Below are 24769 nucleotides of genomic sequence, written 5' to 3'. Positions count from 1 at the left end.
CCTTTTATGTTGCCACATCTGTGCAGTGAAAAAACAGTAATGCCCCTCCTTTTTGCCTGGTATCTTCTTTATTCCTTGTCCATGTCGTTTCAGTGATTTTTTACCTAGCCCACGTGTCGGTCATCGTGAGGTTTGGTTTTTAGTTTATACCCACTTTGCTTTTTGCTCAGTTTCCCATACCAAATTCTGCATTTCTATCGTTTTGCAAGTTGTGCGTTTTGCTTTTCTTCTTTCCAATCTCGCATTCGGTCGTCCCTTTCAAATCTCGCTTTGTGTCCTTTTCAGCTCTTTGTTTCGTCACTCAACACCGAAGTAGTGTAAGGGTTTTCAACTTTTGATTTTTCTTTTGTTTTAAACTGAAAAGTTTGATTTTATAGATTCGAAAGTATACAAAAGTTGAATCTTTATTTGGGTGAATTTTTAAACCCAGTTTCTCTTATGGATTTTCATGGGTGGTTAAATTGAATTTGGAGGTTTTTATGTGGTCTCAGATGGAAAACAGTTATAGTCTTATAGAAGAGATGCAGGATATGAACAGGGTGGAATGTTTTCTATTATTATTATTTTTTTTAAATCAATGTGGGGTTTTGTTTGGTTTTGCTAATTATGGGCTGTTGAACCCAGCGATTTGTCTACATAATGAACAAGAGACAATGAAACCGATATGTTGTTATTTTTTTGTCTAAAATTGAAGAGTCTTTGCCTTCCATCTTTTTTCTCAGCGTTTTTCAGGCTTATGGTATATAATTTGTATTTTTTTTTTTTTTTTTTGATTCATGATTGGTTTTGCAGGTTTTGTTTGTATAGAGAAGACAGTAACTTGGCTGGTGCACCGTCTGTTTTCAGTCGAGGGTGAGGTTTAGTTTGTTACGTGGTTAATCTTAAAGTTGTCATCAGTTGTTCGGTCTATTTGTGATCGAAAAATTTGGGAGCATCTTTATCTGTTTATTTGTCATGTTTTAAATCTAGGTATAAAGTCAATTTGGTTCTTGAGGATCACACCAATGAAATCAATGCTCTCATAATTGGAAAATCTGGTGAAAAGCTTTTTGGTGTGCCATGTAAAGACTTAGTACTGAATCAAATATTAGTTGACCAACAACAGTTACCAAATGAGTTTCTAAGGCTGATCGGGCAAAAAAAAAAAAAAAATTCATCTGCGATTTGGTAACAGAAAAAGCAAATTTAGTTCAACTGATATCCTTACTTGCAATGTCTCTTAGGATACCTCCATTGAGCCAATCACTCCACAACTGTTGTCCAGAGAAATTAGTCTCTTCAACCACCATGTCATCCTCTGCTTCAATGCCTGAAACAAGTGGATCATTATATAAACGAAAGCGAGAATCCATCAGGAATGCTCTTTTTACCACTTAGGTGACTTAGGTCACTTAGGTGACTCCGGCTGCCAGTGATATGTTATTGATATGGTTGATACCTGAGCACTTGCATTTCATTCTGAGTTCCTGGCATGACATATTCTTGAGCATGGTTGACATATATATATTTACATGTGCCTATGTTTATTTTCTGGGAAGTATACAGGTTTTACGGCGAGGGGATAGAACTTATTTTGCTAAATGATTTTGAAAAGCTTTATTTTTGCCCACTCACGCTTTTGTTTTGCGCCCCTCCAGGTTCTAGCTGTTCAGTTGGTTTGGTGGTTTCCCAGAGGGTTTTCCCGGCATTTCTGACAGACGATTACCAACGTATGTACACCTTCGGGTGCACTGTTGTAACGCTATTTTAATTTGGACTGCTTAGGGTTTTCTGCTCTGAATTTGTGTCTCACTTACGCTAGCACTTATTACTTCTAACTTATGTATGTTAGTTTTTATTTATTCGTACTTTTACATTACTACTTTATTAGCTTCCGCACTGTGCACATGGCTACGTCACTTCCACGTGACGGCCAGCACGTCCTGATCTCGGTCGGGGTGTGTCATTTATGGCATGTAAATAACTCTTTTTACTCAAACTTATCAATATTTTTGCATGTTCATACACCAGCACTTATTAATATTTTGTACATCATTGCTGATTCTGGTTTAAAACTACAACTACCAGACTATGCTAGATGACTGTAATATTTTTTGCATGTACATAGACCCTGAAAAATAGATGTAATATTTACCAATGAAGTTGTCCATATTTAACTGTATCTCTATAGTGTTTCTAATATTCTCTTAATGATTGTTATCGCTTACGATTTTCTACTGTCGGTGTATATTACTGTATATGCCACACAAGCAAATATAAAATACATTGGTCCATTTGGGCCGGCCTACCGGGCCATGGTGGATCCGGACGGCACCAACCCGTTATCCCTCCATCGCTGAGAGGGGGAGGTGATCGTTGCTCTGTGAAACCAACCTTACGCGGTGCCCTCTGCTCTAGGAACCGTGAAGCATGAGCCTTCGCCCAAACCCCGTGGCCCAACTCCCAGCTTGAAATGTTTATGCTTTGTGCAAGGTATATAAAGCGGTATGTACAACTACTGATGGTCAATGTGGGAGTTCTCCCATGACTTGCTCTTCCCTATATGGAAGCTCAAAACTGTGGCCATATCTAAATAAATTTGTAGTCTTAAATACTAATTTTTGAATATAAGGTTTATATTGCTGTGGATAAACATTAAAATAAGAAAAAAATTGAGATTCAAAGCTTCTCTCTGACCATCAAACTCCCTGTGAAAAAAACTCAAAACGATAAGTGGTGTTCAAATGATTTTGAAGTTAATACTTCCTTCCCCAGCCTTTGTTTGATGGTATCATTTTTTTCTCATCATAATCTCACAGAGACACCTTTTTGTTTCCTTTTAGGTTTTGTAAAGTTTCAAGTTACGAGTGAAATATATGGATTAAAGTTGCGGCGAGAACAGAAAAAAATGAGCGTGCTCAAAAGTGTTGCAGAAAAAAATTGCATTGGATCTACCTGGTATTATAGATGAAGGACACAATAACGAAAGCAAGTAGAAGAGAAAAATGCAACAGCCGGCGGGGCTGAAACTATATATGTATTGCGTACATTAAAATGAACAACACTTGGAATGAACAAAAGTTTGGTTAGATTCTTCAGGTTTGTAAAACATTTGCTTTTGTTATATGATTCGGCCACACCAATTTTCGGGATTCGCGGCGTTGAGCCGTATTGGGTAGCCACAAATAACCAAGCTAGATCAGTACTTCAATAAATACATAACCAGAGCACCTGACTAACAAAGCCAGTAATTCAACAACGTAGCATCCTTTTGTTTATTTTACGGTTGTATCTAACTCTTAGGTTAGACTACCTATATACAACCCTTACCATTCGTAATTTTCCGTTTTGTTAAGCTCTAAAAGTGTTGTATTCACGATGGCTTTCAAGACTTCTCATGATATTAACTGGCAGCAAACATTAAGTTCTAGACAATTCCCAATGCAAAGTGATGCTACAAATGTCATTTTATCTTTTACATACATCACAATGCTTTCTACCAACAATTCCACAATCAGCAACAATTAACAATTCAATGATCCAAAGCGGCACAATATTAACATCTAACAACATTGATCAACCAATACGATCAAATGTCACCTCACAAAATTAATCGGGCCAATCTCCATAAAGATCTACCACATTTCCTTACCTGGGTTCCAAAACAATGACATTGTAATCTCATTACAAACACAAGAATCCACCTTAAGCAACTGTATTCACAAGAATCTAGGATTCTAAACCAACTCAATGGAACCAAATGGGAAGTGGGATTCCGAACCAACTCAATGCGTATGGTCCCCCAATGCAGATTAACCAGTAGGATCATAGGCATTTATTTAATAGTTGTTGGAGATTTTGAGTAGAAATTTCATTGTCCCACATTGGTCATTCTCAAAATGATTCCTCACTTTATAAGGCTTTGTCCCTTATAGAAAGTGACTGGAGTGATAAGCCTTGAAGACTAAAATTGGGCTCACCCTTAGGGTTGGGCTTTGGAGTGTAATAATTAATTGATAATTAATATATAATTAATTATCAAAAGATGGGCCTTGGGTCTCTTGGGATCGGGCTCTAATAATTAAATTATTTAATTAATTATTTTCGGCAGACTATTAAGTTTGAGGGGTTATGTTTTATACATTTAATGACATAATATATTGTTAGCAAGAGGAATATGACAAGACTATTCTTAATTAATGTCACCTATATAGGAGTAAATGGGGCCGCATTTATGAGAATTGAAATGGCTAAATTCTCTAAAGCTCCTACGAAATCCGGGATCTGTTCAGGGTCGAAATGAACACAACCGTATGAATTGACGTATGGCAAACATGATATGTGTGTAGCATATTGTCTTGGTTTACTATTGTGGTGAACAGTTCAAGATCTTCCACATCCACTGCGTCACCAAGTAAACCCGATATGTTTTCACTAGGGTAAGTTCAAGTCCAAAAGAAACTTCACCCGATGCATATCATATCTATTTTCTCTCAGTTTTAGGCAGCCTAGTCATACATTTGCATTTACATTTGCATTCAAATGTGGGGTAGTTGTTGAAGTTTGAATGAAATTTCAACTCAAATGTAGGGTATTGTTGGAAATTTTGAGTACAAATTTCATTGTCCCACATTGGTCATTTTTAAAAGGATTCCTCACTTTATAAGGCTTTGTCCCTTATAGAAAGTGATTGGAGTGATAAGTCATAGAGACTAAAATTGGGCTCACCCTTGGGGTTGGGCTTTGGGGTGTAATAATTAATTGATAATTAATATATAATTAATTATCAAAAGATGGGCCTTGGGCCTTGGGGCTCGGGCTCTAATAATTAAATTATTTAATTAATTATTTTCGGATTTAATTAATTAAATTTTTTTTTATTATTACCAACAAACTCATCCTTTCAGATGAAGTATGAAGAGTTCAGAAAAAACGCAGAGCAAAGCACTCCTCTGAACAGATGTCTCCCAACAATCACACCCCATTCTCATACCTGTTGCGAACAGGCATAATCCCATTATATATACATCCATCTGCAAGACATTTAGAGCATAGAAAGTCAACATTCTTCTTCTACAATCATAAACATCCTTTTTGAGAGAACCACACAAAAATTCACCAAAAGTCAAATTTTCCGGTGTTGGAATTCTTGACTTAGATCGTTGAATCCTGGTGAAGCAGATGTCTGTACAACTACAAGCATTGAGTAGGGACGAAATTTCTGTTTCAAGGACACTGCGGTACATAAGCCCCGATCTTCAATTTTTCTATTTACATTGTTCATACTTTGTTCAATATTTATTAGTATTTATTATTTATTAGCATATATAATTTTATCACAGATTGTTGACATATATCCAATAATAGTGTAGTTCTCGAATGTGAATTAACCAGGCAGGATCACCTATGCAAACAAGTAACCAAGTAGGCAGTGACCCCTTAACCAAGTGCAGTCACCCCGTGAATGCATATGGTCCCCCCTTCCCCCAAATGCAGATTAACCAGGCGGGACTATAGGCAAACGTCCAATAGTTTGATCCCCCAATGCGGATTAATCAAGCAAGACTACCCACAAAAGTAATGTGACCAAGTAGGCAGTGATCCACAATTACATATTAACCAGGCAAAGTCACCCTTAGGATGCATATGATCGCAATGTGGATTAACCAGGCAAGATCATCCAAGTACCATTTGATACATGGTGCAATCTCATTATCACACATCACGCATCAACCATCATACATCATACATCATACATCATGCAAAATACATTACCCATGAGATTTTCATTGCAAGGACATACCCAGTTCATCACACACAATACACATACATCAGACGTTATACATCATAACCAATTAACTAGTCACACAATGTACGATTTCTATTAAATGGTCTCCAACTCATTTCCTCACACTAACAATTGTGCATATCATTTATCTCATCTAGGAGCCGAATAAACTTGTAAATCCTGGTAAGGTGCCACTCACACACAAACTGAGGTTTCATACCCCAGGTGGACTGCTAACCAAAATAGGCCCACTAAGATCTATCGTATCTCTAGTAATGCTAACTTCAATTCTTAAGAATACTTCATAACATGTTGACCACAAGTCAACTCTTAGTTAACGTGGTCAATGGTAGGGTCACAGCACTATGTAACCCAAACCCAGAAGATCAACAAATTAGATTTTTGATCCGTAAATTTCTAAGGTCATCACGTCACTCCACAACAACATACTACCATTTCAAGACGAGCAAGGGCCCTTTACGAAACAAGGGTTAAACGATGAAATCTTATCGGATGGACATTAAAATTGAATTTAGGGCATCGAAATTAGCCTAGGAAAACAAAGTTAGCCCATCTGGCCCACGCGACGTTGCATGCGGTGGTGGGCTGGTTAACCCTACCAAGAATCTAGCCAAATCCAAAGCATGCTCAAAATACACAAAAACTTAGCAAACAACAAGGGGTGTAAGTTTTATACCTAGGCTAGAGCCTAGTTGTGGTTGGAAGGCAATGAAAATCGCGCGCCACCGTCCAACGTCCAATAGATGATATAAGAGTTGGGATTTGAAGTTGGTGTCGAGGCAAGTCCAACCTAGGTGGTGGTGACCATCACCGTTAAGAGAAATTGCTGGAAAGTGGTGAGAAACCGGTGACTGTCAAGGAAAAACTCAGCATGACCCACTGCGAACGAAGGCCCAGCGGAGTCAACTTTTGAGTGGGTTGTGATCAGGAGGCCGAGGACTATAATTTGGTGGTGGTGGTGGTGACGATTGATTCGCCGAAAAAAAGATGTGAATCCACATCTAATACTTTTTGCTCAACTGGTTCGCGTTGTCGGGTCGAGTCAACACACAGGGATCAGCTTTCCAAAACAAGAAAGTGTGCTCCAGCTTTGCTGAAGCATTCTATTTATAAAGGTCCAAATGACCATTTTACCAATGCCTTTGCTTGCTTATTTCTCCTTCGTTGGAACTTTGTTTCATAGACAGTTTTCGCATACACATTTGTAGAATCAAGCTCTATCCAAAAATACTAAGATTGACCTTGAAAGGTCTAATTAATGAATAATTACGAAAAATTAAACTTTGTAACTACTACAATTTTAAATTAACAAAAAATAAAATTGGATTATCTATAAAGCGATTAATTATTTATATGCTCCCTTTATTAATTGCAATCTTATTGTGCCTCTTACACTTTATTTGTTTTATTGGAAACCCAAATCGCTGCTGAATCAATTTTTTTTTACAAATTTTTATTTTTTATTAATTACTTAATTCCCTCAACTTGTGTCTCACTTTTCTCCTTTGATTAATTATGTCAAAAAAATCCAAACTGTTTTATGAAAGGATCACGGTCAAATAATTCGATTCAAATCGTGTGATCACGCATTTTGATTAACTAAGTGATAAGAACCAAACAGTTCAACATCGGTTTAGTTCTACTACTTCATCGGACAATCTAAGGAGGAGGCTATGACATGTTGGTTTTGCAACCGGAATGTGAGATTCGCATTCAAAATTTTAGATATGAGAAATTCTTAATCTAAGTAAATCTGAAATCAATTCACAATAGTCCTAGTCAATTGTGGTAACCATCTGAGTGAGGAAGAGCTTACATGAAATGAGGACATCAAGGTGACAGTGTTGCAAACTAGTCATGTTACGTCGTGTTTGAAACTTAAAACATGTTGTGTTGAGTTATTGGTCCACAATGTCACCGTGTCGTCTTGAGGTTGTCGGTAAGTCCTCTGGTGAATGGGATGATGTGGCTGGTAGGGAGGGATATGAAACTAATATCTCATGGGACTGCTTCTGAAAGGGCTGGAATTACTTTCTAACGACCAAAATAGATTCTGACTACAATTGGTAAAAAACAAAATGTAGACGCTTTCGCCTATTTACCCTCATAAACTTTTGAAAGGGCTGGAATTGCTTTTGAAGGGGATATGAAACTAATATGGACAATAAGTGAGCCATTTAATAGGATAATATCATTATTTTCAGCATTTAGATGAGTCATGTGTAAATCAAATAGGACGGTGAGAATGTAATTGACGATTTGTAAAGATTTAGAGAATAATTGACCAAAATAAAAAGTCATAACAAATCGGATGAAATTCTCAAAAAATTAAAAGTGGTTAATGATCATAATAGTGTTTTCTAAAGTACACATGCTAAATGCCTTTTCAAGATGCACTTTTGAGTGATTAAAAAAAAAAAAAAAAAAAAACACTTCTTGTAAGACCAACTCCAAGCCTTGAAGTAAGTCTCAAATTTTCCCTTCTATTCCCCCTCCCCCCAATTTCATTCCAATCCTTGTTCTAAAATGGGGTTAAGTATTAGAACTAAAAAAAAAAGCCAAATTCCGGCCAAGATTTAGGCCAAAGTTAGTGGGCTGGCCCACTTATGCGAGTGGGAAACCAGCAATTAGAGATCACTTTCCCAACCGATGCGCCATACTCTCCCAACCCTCCAGCTACTACAAGGTGGCGACCCCATCCACGTGGGTTGTGTCGTCCACTTGTTGACAATAAAGTTGAGCCCAACGACTCCTTTTGTGATCAACTATTCACATTCAAATGGTCTTTAGTTATCCAACGGTCCACATTTAATTTAGTTAATGTTTTTGTTTTATATTCATTCTTTAATAATCTGGGGCTAAAAATATAGGTTTTAAAGTATGAGTAGAAAAATTGTTTATGAATTTTAACCCAAAAATTGAAGAGAATCTAATAAATTTCAACGTTTTTTTTTTTTTTTTTTCTTGAATGGAAACACTTATGGCCAAAATTAACGGTTTAAAAGCCAAGCATTTGTGAAAGAAAAAAACTAAAAAAAAAAAAAAAAATGAAGAAACATATTCAAATCCTCGAGCGACCGAAACGCAACCTTTGCTTACACAAGTGACAAAGGATTCTGTCTTTGGGGAGGGTTCAGTGGCACGAGTAGCTTTGTACGTTACTCACCTGGATACAAAACCTGACTCCCTCTTCCCTCCTTCCCTTCCCCTTCCCCCACCTCAACAGCCACCACCACGACCCCCACCACCAAACCACAGAAAAAGAGAGAGGGAGCTGTGACTGCGTGTGGGAGACAAGCAGAGAGAATCCAGTTCCCACCTACCTCTCCACTCTCCTCTTAGGTTTTCTCTTCCTCTTATACTCTTCCCCCTTTCGTTTTCATCGCCTCCTTCCCGATCAAAACAAAACCCAATTCTGTATCCACCCAATTTATTTCCTTCTTCGCTGTTGTTCCTCGTACGCATCTATTAAAATGGATTCTTCGGTTACCCATTTGCCCAAAATCGAATCTTTGCCTCTCAAGCACTGCGAATCCGCTTGAAACCGTAGCCAAAAATGCTTTTGTCTGCCACTAAATCTTAGAAGAAAGCGTTTTGCTTTAGGTTTTGAACAATGGGTAGGAAGCAAATTCAAGTTTCCCATGATAAGATTGATGGGTTTCTCTCTGTTTGCAATTTGGGAAATTTGGGATTTCAATGGAGTCCCCAAGAGGGGGGTTACCATCCCGGAGGCTTATTTGCAAGCGTTAGCCAAGTGGGGGTGGGGTTTGGGGTCTCGCCGGACCCTCCCAATCCACGCAGTGATGGCGAGGCCGTGAAGCTTCCGTATGCCGAGCAGTACATGAAGTATGTGGAGGGGATTAAGAATTTTGGGGTTGGGGAAGAGAAAGGGGTGGTGAAGAATAAGAAGGGTGGTCTCAAATTGAAGATTAAGATTGCAAACCCTTCACTGAGGAGACTAATAAGTGGTGCAGTAGCCGGGGCAGTTTCGCGCACGGCTGTGGCGCCCTTGGAGACGATAAGGACGCATTTGATGGTTGGGAGTAGTGGGCATTCTACTACCGAGGTGTTCAATAATATAATGAAGACTGATGGGTGGAAGGGGTTGTTTAGAGGAAATCTAGTCAATGTGATTCGGGTTGCACCGAGCAAGGCGATAGAGGTAGGAAGATTTCTTTCGTATCAACTTGTTTTGGGTTATGGTGGATTAAGGCATGTCTGATATCTTCGACTTGCTGCATATTTACTTTTTTGTGCTTAACTTGTCATATTGGTAATGTTACTATGGTTAGTGATTTGACTTGTTCTTTTTTAGATGTAGTATGGCCTCTGTTGGTTGTTAGCATTGCATGTAAATTAATTTTTCCCTTTGTTTGTTGAAACTAGGCATGTAAATTAATTTTGCCCTTTGTTTGTTGAAACTAGGAGTAAGTCAAGTTTCATACTTTTTCATGTGGTATTTTGTTTCTCTGAACATATCAAGTGCGTCCAATACGAATTAAGCTGTCTGTGAAATTTGAGAACATTTCTGATTTAATCCGAAAAGCTTGGTCTTTGGCTTCCACAAGGTATCATGATGCTTTTCTATGGGATTACAGTTCTGTTTTCAGCTTTTTTCCTTCACTGGGATGTATATGCAACAATCTTAGTTAAAGTGCCTTGCACCTATGAGTCATCCCATGCTTATATTGCTAGATCATATAGTTTGGAACCTGCCAGTCCTCTGGTATGATGCTGCTTTTAGTTGCACATGGTAGTGCTTTTTCATTCTAGTCAAATGATCTGCAAGGTGCGGTAAACTACCTTATGCAGAACCTCAAGGAGGAACCTTGTGTGAATTGGAGAAATTGAATTCGTGGTACGGTGTTCTGCATTAGTCATAGTATGGAAAATGCTGCTGCAAATTGTTGATTTAACGTGCTAATCAGTTCTCCATTTAGTTCTTTTTTTAGTTATATCATCTTCGATCATTGAGGAGAAGCACTATAATGTTAAAGGAGATGGCCCATCTAGCTTCTGTTCAATACAGAAAAGATGAAGCTTGCTTCATGCAGAAAGCAACTTCCTTTTGATGTACCGTGTTTGAACCTGCCTAGTCTGTTTTTTGTGTGACCAAGAAAACATTTGTTTATAGTGAATACAAACAGATAAAGAGATTTAAGGCACCTGTCCAGTGTACAGTAGCTGTTGTATTGTATTGGTGTGTACATGTTATGTTAACTCAAAGTTGGCAAGAAAATCAGTTGGAAGTTCCCTGCATGAATATGATATTCGTTACAAAGATTTGAAGGATTTCAAATCTGCAGGTTTAATTGGTTTTATGTGTGCTACCTTTTTCTATTTGCAGCTGTTTGCTTATGATACGGTTAACAAGCAACTGCAACCAAAACCTGGAGAGCAGCCCAAACTTCCAATTCCTGCCTCGTTAATTGCAGGTGCTTGTGCTGGAGTGAGCTCGACAATTTGCACATACCCTCTTGAGTTACTTAAGACGCGGCTAACCATTCAGGTATTGTAAGGACTAGCACGAGTGTGTGCCTATCTCAAGTATGGCTGTTGCATCACATAATAATGTTGTTATATCTGCAGAGAGGCGTTTATGATGGCCTTTTGGATGCATTCTTAAAAATAGTGCGAGAAGAGGGACCGGGAGAGCTTTACAGAGGTCTTGCCCCTAGTCTTATTGGAGTAATTCCATATGCTGCCACCAATTACTTTGCTTATGATACATTACGGAAAGCCTATCGCAAGTTTCTCAAACAGGAGAAGATTGGAAACATTGAAACCCTTTTAATTGGATCAGCAGCCGGTGCTATTTCAAGTACTGCAACTTTCCCACTTGAAGTGGCACGCAAACAGATGCAGGTGGGAGCCCTCGGTGGGAGGCAGTATACGAATGTGCTTCATGCCCTCGCCAGTATACTTGAGCATGAGGGGGTTCAGGGTTTATACAAAGGGCTAGGGCCGAGCTGCATGAAGTTGGTGCCTGCAGCAGGGATTTCGTTCATGTGCTACGAAGCATGCAAGAGGATACTGGTAGAAGGAAAAGAGGAAGAATAGAATACTTTCATGAGATATAAATGACTTTACATGTTGGTTGCAGCAGACAGGAAAGATATGGGAGAACTTATCTGCTACACGGGTTTAGTTGCCCATTTTCTTTTTGATTGCTGCATTTTTTTTTTTTTTTGGTTCCTTTACATTTTGTAACTCAATTGAGGGAGCCTTGTTTTTCCTGAGGTTAGACTTGATGTTTTTGAGGATTAATTTAAATGGCATTTGGCTTAGTGTTTTGTCTTGATGTGTCATAAGCGAGAGAACAATTTGCATGAAACGAGTCCATCACCATATGGATCTCAGTTCAATTAAGTCCTCCGAATGCGGCTGCAGCTCCAAAGGTATGCACATTGTACATACGCATTTCTTTGTCGGGCGCCTTACTTATTGCCTTGGAGGTTTTGCTACCAATTCCCTTTGCTATCATGTCCTCGCATAATGCTCATGTTGCCCTAATATTGTTTAGGGATGTACACTGCCCAAAAGCCACTTGCACGTTACTAATTGGGTTGTTTGTGACAAGAAATTATTGTGTGGTACAAAAATACCTTGAAGCATAAGCCCGTCATCCACTTATATTATAACACGTAAATTGATTATATCATTTGATTTAGTTCCCGACAATAGCGTATTATCAGTGCATTACATTGAAATCGTGAAAGCTAAATTAATTCCATGCTCCGGCAGCAAGAAGCAATAAATTCATAACATCCTAACACACATGTTAGCTTAGCTAATTAACCTAGGAATAAATTTTAATCTTTTGGTAGCAGAGATAACGCTTTTCTACAACAATCCCTAAAAGAAATTTTATCGCAGTTAAACAAAATGCCACAAGAGAGACGAATCTAGGAACAAAAGTCAAGACATCCACTGGTTTTAAAGAAACCTACTAGTGCATGCACCAAGCTAGATATCAGAAACAACACATTTCAACTCTACTCATACTCAATGCCTTCCTCGGCCGCAGCAGCTGCATCAGCATCAGCAGCCATTATCTCGTCGAACTTCTCTGACTTTCCAAGCAATATTTCGATCTAAATAACAAAGAAAATCATATGATACCATCATCAATCTCCAAGATAAAGGTACAGTAATAAATTACTTAACTAAAGTAATGTAATGCATTGTAGTGTCCAAAATAAATTGTTATATCATCCAAGTTATGAGAAAATTAAAGTGGAGAGTGAGCAAATCAGCCCTGAAACTCATAACTAAATTGAAAAACAACCCTGTAGAATCAACACTGGTTAAACAAGCACTTGAACAAAAAGACAACCAAAACAAATACTTTGGTCCAATTAAACTAAACCCACATTTTGCTTTCAAGGTCTAACAATTCAACCAAATTGGATAAGCTAACTAGACAGTCCGATTATTTGGTGCCGGCACTTAAGTGTTCAAGTATAGAAGCACCTATAAATTACTCAAACACCATGACCCACCAAAAATGGGTTGTCCATCATGCAGACAAGTAATTGTATAGATTTAGAAACATGCAAACTTTGAAAAGCACGTGCCTCATTTTCGTCAATGAGCACTTCTTGACTAATATGAACCCCATTTTCATTTAAACAATGATGATGTACGTTCCCATAGACCTTGCTAAGATCTAAGAAAGATTTGTTGTTAACATCAAATAATGTTTCAAGGACCCAGAGTTTTGGTGCATTACGTCCCCATTCTGCCGACTTAGGTTAATGAAATGCCAATGCAGATACCAGAAAGCTTCAAAGCTAATACAAGATTAAAATGTACCTTTGCCTTTTGAATGGGCCGCCCTCCTGCATCTTCCCTCATGTCAATTGTAGAAGTCATGATTCCTGTATATATTGCATACAACAGCAAGTTAAAACATATATGAGTAACAATTACCACAAAATAAAAAATAAAAAAAAGAGTATCGAAAAGGCGCAAGAATCATACTCTTCTCCAAAGCCAATCCATTGTTCTTCAGAATCTCAGCAATGGTAACAACTGTGGCAATAGCTGTAGATATATAAAACAAATTGTGAAGCCATAGTAGTTAGTACAAAAAAGATACAAAGCCTTCACCTCAATTATACCGAACATATTCAACAATTGACATAATGAGCCAATGCCTAGGCAGCAGTACGATTCTACTCCATAACCACACTCGCGGCAGGAGAATAATCACTCGTGACAGGAGAAAAAATACCAGGCTAAGGTGGAGAAAACAATACCCATTCCAAGAGCGGAGAGCTCCACCTCATTGTTGTGCTGCATGTACCTCTGCAAATCCAAATATCAAACCGCTGAATCACTCAAAACACAAACACAGTAGCTTTCGGTTTTGTAAATAATGGGGTTTCTCAAAAGGAAAAATCCCATAAAATCGATACCAAACAGACGAAAAAGGAGAAAGGTGCACATTTGGTTTTTGTTACCTTGGCGAGATTGACGTAGAAGAAGAGGGGCTTTTTGGTGTTGGAGACTTGGATGCGATTCTTCTTCTTGTTGTTGTATGATGCGTCTGTAATTCGCAAGTTGTTCACTCCTTCTGCGAGACCCTCCATTGCTTCTTCCTTCTTGGTCGGTCCTGCTGAGAGAGAAAAGAAAACCCTAATTTGGTCTCAACGGTGTCTCCGAATTCTCTCTGCAGTCAAGTCCCAATCAATAAACCCTCGACTCGCTGGTGGCTTTTGAGGCTTCGGCAAGTCAATACGGTGTCGTATTATTCATAATTGGTTTGAGGAAATGACATTTTTACCCTCCCAATTTCTTACTTTTAATAATAAAAGCGATTTTCCACTTTGAACTAATTATTAATCTAATTGCACAATGGGATGTGTTATCCACACACAAATTTGGATATATGTGGATATCATAGCCCTTGCACAACGAAAGATTCAAATTTGGATGCATAAGAAGATCATATTTAGATTGGAATTTATTGTGTTTGCAAGTTTGAGGTGTTCTTCAACATACAGTCCAATTTACTGCAATCAAGTAAAACTGAATCCAATTTGGGTGAAGAAAATAGGAAAACTAATGAAAAGAGCTCGAAAACTATGAGATAGTACTATGATTGATTTTTTAGTGTAAAAATATGATTTTTCGTTAAAGTGAATAGTACCGTGAACTTTTCGTTAAAGTTCCAAAAATTGAAACTCATCGATTAGGATGTTCATGACACAATGCATTTTTGTGAACTACATTTATCCTTGGAAAAGAATCATATCAAATTTTTTTTTTTCTAGCTATTTTAATGATGGTAATATGGTATGATCGAGAAAAACTAGAGTAAGGCAACCCAATCAATCAGCTAGTGAAATCACTCTCAACAAGCAGTGAATTCATGTGCAATGGAACTTGTCACGTCGTATTGAATAGTACTCGCTTGGATCCATTCGTCCAACCATATTATCAGGTTGTACTACCAAAGTTTTTCTCCATGCTTCACCATATTATCATTCATGTGAACATATTGCATAAAAAATCAATAAATAAAAAAAACTAATAAAAATGACTTGAATTAACTTAATAATAAGGACAAAATAAACGGTAAAATGAATAGTACCAGAATTGACTTTTTAGTGTAAAAATTTAATTTTTCGTTAAAATGAACAGTACCGTAGGTTTTTTTTGTTAAAACTCCCATAAATAAACCTAGTAACAGAGGCAATTTGTTTAATGAAAGAATCTGTATTTCAATTGTAGTAACAATGCTTGCATACATCGAACAAAACAAAGTTTGTCCTAAAATACAGACCAAAGTAATGAAATAAATAGCTTCAACCATAACAATAATAGTGCACATCAATGACCAAGATCATTAAATTTCAAGAAAACACATTTCAATAGCAAACAATAAATACTCGACAACAGGGCAACAAAACCGATACACAAGGCGTTCTCTCATTGTTCTTCCACCCGACTCCCTTCTGGACGTGGAGACCATACGTACAAGTTCAGTAGACGAATTTACCTGATTTCTTTTACATAGTATATACAAACAGATGGCGTGGAGAGAGTTGCCGGTTCCACAAAAATAGTCTTTGAAACGAACTAACAGTTGATGCCACATTGACCGTTTGTTGCAGCGTTTGTTTTGTCTGAAGTGAATGGGTCGATGCGCACCCATAGCAAGGAAAATATTGAAGCAAGAAGGATGGACCACACGATGACGATTGTCGGGGTACGATTTTGCCGACCCAACAGACCCTTCAAGAATGGATACAGATGTGCTACCACCCATAAGGCGAAAAACAGTTTGCCAAAAAGTGGACCCCAAGATTGGTAACCGCTATTTATAGCATATGAAACACCGGCCACAATACCTACTATGTTCACAAGAAGAACCGTGGTTGGAGGGATGAGAAGTGATGTCCATTTGAACACGTAGAGCTCGGCAAAATCCCCATCCTCATCAGATGACTTTGACGTGACCGTGAAGTTGGTATCAATCCCAGCAAGAACTTTCAGGAGACCTTGGAAGACAGCGAATAGATGAGCTGATGTTCCACCAATGATCCAGAACTGTTCGTTTCTCCACCAGTCATCAATACTGACTCCACTCCACCTTAGCTCAAGAATACCGGTTGCAATAATGGAAACAAAGAGCAGAATGAACCACATGCTAGCGAAGTTACTTATCTGCATTAACAATTAAACATTCAACAAATTTAGTGACTGCCCAGAATGATAATCTAGAGTGTGAAAAGCCTAAAGAAAGGTCCCATGACGGTGCTGTTGAGAATGAATCCCACATTGATGGGACGAACCTTACACACTTTAAGGAATCATGTTAATGAATTCTTTCTAAAGTTGCAGAATTAGTGTATTTTTTTTTTGTTTGTTTTGAGTAAGAATGACGCAGAACCAGTACTTACCTCAGGAATGATAAACTTTTCTGTGAGCAGGCAAAAGGCAGGAAGCAAACAGTAGGCAATCAGTGGTATGGATGTGAGAGGGTAAACGATGGTATTGATGTATGCAAGTCTCTCCAAAAGCTTCAACTTCCCATTGTAGCCATACCATATGGGACAATGCCTGCTGAGCAGAATTTCAATGGAACCCAAGGCCCATCGAAGCACTTGGTTCAAACGATCAGAAAGATTGATGGGAGCAGAACCCTTAAATGCTGGGCGGGGAGGCATGCAATAGACTGATATCCAGCCACGAGCATGCATCTTAAACCCAGTTAAAATATCTTCAGTCACAGAGCCATAGATCCATCCAATCTGGTGATAAAACAAAATGTCAATTATTGTGAATTTAAAATCACAAATTCATTCATTAAGTATTTTCAGAATAAGGGGGGCTAGGACCTATATTGCTATTCTGACCTCTTTTCCCCATTCACTCTTGTCTTCATATCCACAGCTAATAACATGTATAGCTTCCTTCAAAAGAGTTGCAGGATTGGTTGTAGGTGGAATGCCTCCTTGTTCCATGAAGGTGGCTGCAATAAAAACTGGTGATTGACCAAAACGCTTCTCTAAGCTCTTCTGAGACATAAGAAGAGTCCTCTCATCATCATAACCTGCAGAAGATGAAGTTATCTCAGTCAATTTTGCAAAGCATGGATGCATCAATCATCATTTTGGTTTTCTGTTAATTTTGGTCAATAACACTCCAAATGATTTTTTATTTTTTCTTTTTAAGGTTTGTCAAATGAGCAAAATTGTTAAAAGCTTCCTTGTTACATGTGATGCGATCATGCGATGGACGCACTTTCATGAATAACTTGCAACATTAATGTACGTGGCAATATATTTGGAGAAAAGAACTTAAAAAAAAAAAAAAGATAATATAAGAATCTACCTTCAACACCCTCCTCAATGTCTTCCATATTGAAAATGGGAATGGTGGATTCCGTTCTTTTGACCGCCCTCTTCTTGTCAATATACTTCTTATTGCTAGTCTTGTTCTTCTTTCTTGAACCACAACAACTCTTGACAATAATGTTTGGCTGCAAATCTTCCTCGGTCAAAACCGGATCGTACCCATACAGAGCTTGTCTGTTGAAACAGCAACCAGTTCCCACATAGACTGGACCCTGGATGCCATCCAGCCCTTTCAAGTTGATCTGCAAGTAAGACGAAATAAGGATATATTTTCCAGAGTGTATCCATACTGTCACATAGAGTGATATTAGTAATTGACTAATTGGTGGTTATAAATCAAGTAGCACATACATCAAAGAAGACAATGTTCCGATTGGCATATCTATCGTGCAAATCAATGCCATCAAATCGCTGAGGGAACTGGACATAGCAGGTCTTCTTCCCATAAGCTGGGTCCATCATGAAACACATGGCTTCCTTAAGAGCTTTACTGTTATTGAAGTAGTGATCACAATCAACGTTCAAAAGATATGCACCGTTTGTCAGGACGGCTGAAACTCGAATCTACATGGCATATGGTGAACCAAGTTAGAAAAGCAAAATGGTTTTGGTACCGACTTCAATTCAACAGGGAACAATCTTATCTTACAAAACTTGTTTAAAAGATGATGACATTTTGTACCATAAAATGTGTCATGGTGTAGTTGGCCAAGGAAACATTGAGGGTTCTAACTGGTTAAGGAAATTTTGAGGATCCTAATTGGCAAAGAAAATAATGAGGATCTTACTAGGCTAAAGAAACATTGAGGGTTCTAACTGGTTCAGGAAATTTTGAGGATCCTAATTAGCAAAGAAAAATATTGAGGATCTTACTTGGCCAAAGAAATATTGAGGGTTCTAACTGGTCAAGGAAATTTTGAGGATCCTAATTGGCAAAGAAAACATTGAGGACCTTACTTGGCCAAAGAAATATTAGGGTTCTAACTATTTAGAATTTGTCCAGCTTTAGCAGAAATGTTGACAAAATATAGTTCCAAACAAGTCAAACCACTAAACATTACTGCTAAGAAAAGAACAATTATATTTTAATCAATTTGAGGGGAAACAAACCAATGCATTCATTGCTCCAGCTTTCTTGTGATGTTGGAATCCAGGTCGCTTCTCACGAGAAACATAAACAAGTCGAGGCAGTTCATTGCCATCAGTATCAAGGCCACCGCTGTGGCCTAAGAAGACCTGTTCTTCCACATGATGGAAAACTAAATTAGCACGAAAGCCAGAAGAGGAGGCAGAAACCCAAAAGCACTAGATAAAAATGCAAGTACCTGGATCATTCCTGGATGGTCTCTAGGGTTGTTCCCAGGCCATGGAGTCCCATCCTGCATTGTCCAACCTTCTTCAGGCATCTTCTGTGCCTTGGCAACTAGGGCATTGATCCGAACCTTGAATTCTTCATACTCTCTCTGTGGGCAAAACCAATATGCATTTAGTCTCTCTTCATAGTGCTACATATGTATGTAAGTTTACCACAATCTGCTTTCTAAACATCCCTTAACTCTCCTAGGTATAATCAGTCTTACGATTTCAAATTTTAAACTATTTGAACAGATTGCAGAAATAACTACTAAAGAAACCATAACACTGTTTTTCATTTTCCTTGTGCGCACTTGCAGTCAAACTCAAGTTTTGATAACAAAGAAATTGATAATCCGGAGTCTACCTATAATATTGAAGTAATCAGTCTTGTTTGAATGATAAATAATGCAAACTATAGAGGTGATCAGTTGATGTTTTAAAGCCAAAAACCAGATAGGGATTTATATTGCTTTAAAAGTAATGCACCACTAAAACGATGAATTATGTTATTTAAAGTAGGCAAGATTTGCAAAGAATTGAAATAATCCTCCTGTTTGAAATGGTCATAGAAGAAATAATCATTTATTAACTTCTTTTTAGAAACCCATGCAGCATATTGGACTTGCATTCACTCACCTTCATTGCTCTACGCTCTTTTACGAAAGAAGGCTGTATCTTGTCTTTTAAGTAATCAATCTTTTGGGCAAAATAAAACTCAGGGGCTCTAGGTTCAATGTTGTGTTTCTTGCAAAAAGGTACCCACTTCCTAGCAAACTCCGCAGTTTCAGAAAGGGATTCAAATGTTAGCATTGCTGACCCATCATCAGACACATAGCAAGAGACTTTGTCCACTGGGTAATCCACAGAAAGTATGGACAAAACAGTGTTAGCCGTAACCAGAGGAGGCTCTTTCATGGGATCCACTGTACTGACAAACACATCTATGGGGGCTAACTGGGATGGCTCCCCATCACGATCATACCTGCATGGTGGAAACTATGTTAAGGCAAATAAAAATGATAATGAAACAAATTTTAAAACCTCAACAACTATAGATTGTGTGAAGTTGGCCAACCTCAGTGTGAGCCTATCAAGATAGGTCTCACGGTTAATGGGAAACCATTTCGGAAACTGATCCAGAAGCCAGGATAAAGCAAACCAAATCTCACAGATGACTGATGTTAACCATAATGGGTATGCATCTTTCACTGGGTGAGTTGCACGGTATTGCAAGAAGAAACCCAGAATAATTAGCCGGAGTATGATCACAACACGGTAAGGTGTCAAATGGGATGAAGAAATAGGCACAATACGACTCAAAGGTTGTCTAGCATCATCAGCCCTGAGATGAAGACAAAAGAAAAAGTACAATGTTGTTATCAAGGAAATTTACATCATATGAAACACTTCTAATTCCTGTTCTCTATAATGCGAAGGCAAAATGCTTTCTAAGTAAAGTTTTACTCAAGAAGCTCACATTTGGAGTTCTTCACCATTTGAACCAGTGCCTTCCATGTCCCCCTTTCCTTCAGCGTATCTACTAGTCATCTGCATCATATTTTTGTCCTGTTTGAGTTTCCAGCCTTCAACCCTTTCTTTCCAGTCAACATTTCCTAGCCCATAAGAATTCAAGTCCTTTGACGGGTCCACTATTCTCACTGGAACTGTAAAAATAAATTGCAGAATTATATAACTATTCAAACAAACCATTTGTCAGAGGAAATTTTGTATGAATGTAATTAATTTGTACCTGGCTGTCGTGGATCCAAAGGACCTGATGTAGTTCGCACAGACTGGTTGTCTGGTGTGGCACAAGGAATCTCACCAGACACCTAATGAAATTATGAGCATAAGTGCAAAACAAAGATTAACAAGATGCACAACCATACAAGACTTGCAAAATAGCTGTAGTTACAAGCAGTAATTTCAGCTAAAGATAGAAATACCCCAAGTGATATAGAGGAGCTAGGAACACTTCCGTTCACAGATTTACTTGTAGTATCAAATTAAAAGAAGAGCTAGAGAATCAATCAGCTCATCTCCATGAACATGAGAGTTTTGAATTTTTAATTTTCAATCTTTTAGTGATAAATGAGAGATATGAAGAAGTTCCATTGCTAATCACTTACCGACTGCCCATTAGTTAAAAGGGGAATCGGCTGTTGAGATTCATGTCTTGAGGAAGATGAGAGATCAGCATCTTCTCCTTGCCACTGGCGCCTGGCATTGCTATTTCCTTGTGTATAATTGAACTCATTCTCCAGATCATCAATGTCATCCTCATCGTCATCTCCATCCACTCGAGGACTCCCTAAAGGACATCAGTTTTTGTTAAATTCATTGCAAGAGTTATATCTATAAGTCAAAACAGTAGCAATTCTATTCACATAATGAGAAAAGCAAGTGAACCTTTGTGCCTTTTATATCTAGTCTTGCACTGTGGGCAAGCCTGGTTTCCATCTTTCCTCTCATACTCATAACAAGGTCGACAGACTGGAAAGGCACACTCATTGCAGGCAACAAAGACATCACCAGTGGCTGTAAGTCCAACAGTATCACCACAGATCTGACATATCTGCCCGTTCAGATTCTTTACGGTTTTGGACTGCATTACATATGACAAAGTACAAAGTCGTTAAAAGGCAATTCATTAAAAGTAGCAAGGAATCTGATACTTCTGCGGATATTTCAAGCTTTTAGCAAATAAAGAGGTTCTGTTTTAAAAGCAATATGTTGAAATAATGAAACTCAAGAATGCACACAATTACCATGATCAAAGTCTAAACCATCAATAATATAGAATTTCATTTCAAGAAATGTTAAATTAATATAAGTTAAACTCACATTGTAACGTAAACCACGAAGCACAACAAGCAGTTCAGCTCAAAGCTCAGTTGAGTTATGAAAACAGATCTCGGGGATGATGTGTTATCAAGCTGACATTTCATTGGGGGAGTTTCGTTTAGTGGTTTTGAGCTTAATTCAACCGCGATTTTGCAATCACCGAGAATAGAGGTTGAAGCATCATAATCTTAGATTGATTGTCGAAAAATAAGACAACCATCAAACTACAAAACAATCCTTACAAAGCTAATAGTAATTAGATTGGATTGTCAACAAGTGTCGGCAAATCCAGCTACAAACATCCAAGATCAAACATTTCTAAGATCTGATTAAAATTACATTTACCATTCCCTAATTATTCAGAAAGCAAACAAATTTCAACAAAAAATCAAAGCTTCGACTAATCTAAACTCAAATCCCCAACTTTAACTGCAATATCGCAGCTCCCCCTAGTCTCAATCACTCAAAATCCAATTCCAAAACCTACCCACTTCCGATTCAGTAAAAAAAAAAAACCCACAAAAATTCACTGAAAACTAAGTCCCACCAGATCCACACACTACACAAAAGCCAAAACCCACATTCCAAACAACATAAATAATCAAAAATATCGAAATGGGTTAACTCCATAAACAAAAATTACCGAGCTATCAGAATCGTGGCGAATCCGAACGAGCTCGTTCCTCTTGTAAGAGCCGGCCACCAGTCCCGCATTGGCTTCCATGGCAGCTGCCGCGCTCAATGCTTAAGCTTTGTTGGGATTTCGATTCAGTGGTCTGGGGATATCAGAAAGGAGGGAGATCTATGTCGGCAAAAGAAGCTGTGAAATTCGTCGCCCGTTCACTACGACATCTCTGATCTCTCTCTACTCATGGCAGCTTTGCTTTTCTCTTTGCTTGTCTTTTTATCACTATATTTTCTGTATTTATTTATTTATTTCTTTTTACCGGATCGACCGGTTGCCGCTGTCATAACACAACACCCAGCTTGCTGATGCCTTTTTTCTTGTATTCACGTGTTTATTTATTTATTTATTATTTGAGTGGAATTATTTCTTCTTCATTTTTATCCTTGGTTAGGAGTTTTTTTTTATTTTTATTTTATTTTAATTTTTTTTGATGGGGGGAGTTAAATATAAATGATATTTTTGCACCTACCATTTGACATAGCATTTTAGTCTTACGTCATATGTTCTTTTATTTTCTACGATGTTATAATTCAGTTTCGAAGTTAGTGATTTAAATTGACAATTTTTTTTTTTTTTGGTAAAAATTCAAATTGAAAATTTAATAATGAAGTATGTCACATTTTATTGTTTTGATATTGTATTTAGTTTTATCGTATCAATCGTACTAATATCAAAATGTATTTTTATTTTTGGTTTATCTTTATACATAATATTATGCATTTTTTTTTGTTTGTAATTAGTAAATTCACATGGGTTTACTATTGGCTTTTTTATTTTAGGGGTTTTTTGAAATGGGTCCAAAGTAACTAAAAATTGAACCTATTTCAAAAGTCAAAAGTCATTAAAAATTGGACATATTTCAAAAGGTAGTCTACAAAATTGGACCTATTTCAAATTTTCCCTTTATTTTATCTACTTGGTGGCTGCAATCGGAGAGGGTTTCTTTGTTGGCTGATGGAGTCTTCCTTCCTTCCATCTCTAAGGCATTGTTTAGCTTGATTTATGATTGTCGTTGGGGTCGATGGCTCGTGCTGATCAGAAGGTGCTACGGCGGCTGTTGTTGCAGAAGGATATGATTTTCTTTTTCTTTCAGTTTGTTTCTGTTTGTGAGCCTAATCTTTTGGTTGGGCTCTTGGTGTTTTGTTTTGCAGGCCCGCGTTTTCTTTGTGTATTTCTTTGGGGGGCCTCTGCTATGTGAATTTCATTTCGGTTGGTAATAAAATTAGCCTTTGTACCAAAAAAAAAAACATGTATAATACATGAATTCTATGTTGTGGTACTTTATTTAAAAATCACATTTACTATACACATATTTATGTAGTTTTAATTTGAAAATTTCAGCTCTCATCCCTTCACTATTGCTTGTACAAAAGAAATTGTATAAGTTTCATGTAGATTCTCAATATTTTTGTTGGCATTCATTTCAATGCTTTTAGTTAGAGGGTAATTACCATGAATTGAATTCTATTAAATCCTTATAACAACTAAAAACTAGTAAATAAAATCTTACATTATCTAAAAGCATGACATAGTAAACATGGACTATCTCTGTTTTTTTTTTTTTAAGAACTTTAACGAAAAGCTCCTGATACTGTTTACTTTAACGAAAAACCACAATTTTACACTAACAAAATCATTCATGGTACTATTCACTTTACTCTTTATTTTGTCCTTATTGTTAAAACTCAAAGTTTTCAAGTCATTTTCATTAGTTTTCCTTCTTCTTTTTTTCCCTTCTATGTAACACCAACACAATGACAGTAACTCCATCATCAATAGTCAATATGATTATAGTAAATAAGCGTATAATAGTATACAGTGGCGGATTCAAGAAATATTATGGAGGTCAGTAAGAATAACTCGCACAATGCACAAATTTTTTTGGACGAAGTAGCATGCAAATTGGCATTTCATCAAGCCTTAATTGGTAGGCTTGAGGTCATTTGTCAATTCATATTGCAAGCCTATTGATAGATGCCAACAACTTTCGAGCGAATATATCGACTGATGTCAATAGAGCGAGCATGTTGGCAGATGCTACTTACAAAGGCATGATGGCAATTCGTCGAGCAGTTAGAGGACGACTTTCAAGAGAATTTAAGATTTTTAAAGTGCAACACCCAACTCTTTTATGAAAGATGTCTAAGCTTGAGAGGTGTAGGTTGACCCACCTTGAACTAAGGTGGATCCATCCTTGATCGTATTCGCTTTTGAATAATTGTATTG

General features: G+C 37.6%; 3 protein-coding genes across 3 annotated transcripts; 1 reads left to right on the top strand and 2 right to left on the bottom strand.

Moving 5' to 3' along the window:
- Positions 1-8911: 8911 nt before the first annotated feature.
- On the top strand, positions 8912-12089 carry LOC103940244 (adenine nucleotide transporter BT1, chloroplastic/mitochondrial-like). Its single transcript, XM_009350333.3, has 3 exons — positions 8912-9950; positions 11136-11297; positions 11378-12089. Exons 1-3 carry the CDS (start codon positions 9402-9404, stop codon positions 11846-11848), a joined length of 1182 nt encoding a protein of 393 aa, XP_009348608.2. The 5' UTR covers positions 8912-9401; the 3' UTR covers positions 11849-12089.
- A 403-nt stretch (positions 12090-12492) lies between these two features.
- Positions 12493-14494, bottom strand: LOC125475554 (uncharacterized protein At2g34160-like). Its single transcript, XM_048580467.1, has 5 exons — positions 14254-14494; positions 14050-14098; positions 13772-13834; positions 13604-13668; positions 12493-12882 (listed from the first exon to the last, which is right to left on the bottom strand). Exons 1-5 carry the CDS (start codon positions 14380-14382, stop codon positions 12784-12786), a joined length of 405 nt encoding a protein of 134 aa, XP_048436424.1. The 5' UTR covers positions 14383-14494; the 3' UTR covers positions 12493-12783.
- Positions 14495-15571: 1077 nt separating this feature from the next.
- On the bottom strand, positions 15572-22744 carry LOC103940242 (cellulose synthase A catalytic subunit 1 [UDP-forming]). Its single transcript, XM_048580466.1, has 14 exons — positions 22499-22744; positions 21421-21616; positions 21141-21322; positions 20762-20843; positions 20489-20675; positions 20087-20353; positions 19648-19993; positions 18981-19118; positions 18766-18891; positions 18007-18219; positions 17633-17897; positions 17155-17351; positions 16699-17049; positions 15572-16462 (listed from the first exon to the last, which is right to left on the bottom strand). Exons 1-14 carry the CDS (start codon positions 22577-22579, stop codon positions 15875-15877), a joined length of 3219 nt encoding a protein of 1072 aa, XP_048436423.1. The 5' UTR covers positions 22580-22744; the 3' UTR covers positions 15572-15874.
- Positions 22745-24769: the final 2025 nt, after the last annotated feature.

Source organism: the organism of the source record quoted next, unplaced genomic scaffold (genome assembly GCF_019419815.1).
Source record: "Pyrus x bretschneideri cultivar Hongxiangsu unplaced genomic scaffold, Pyrus_bretschneideri_v1 Contig15, whole genome shotgun sequence".
Lineage (NCBI taxonomy): Eukaryota > Viridiplantae > Streptophyta > Magnoliopsida > Rosales > Rosaceae > Pyrus > Pyrus x bretschneideri.
Note: the sequence above shows the minus strand (reverse complement) of the source record. Positions and strands in the feature narration are given on the sequence as shown.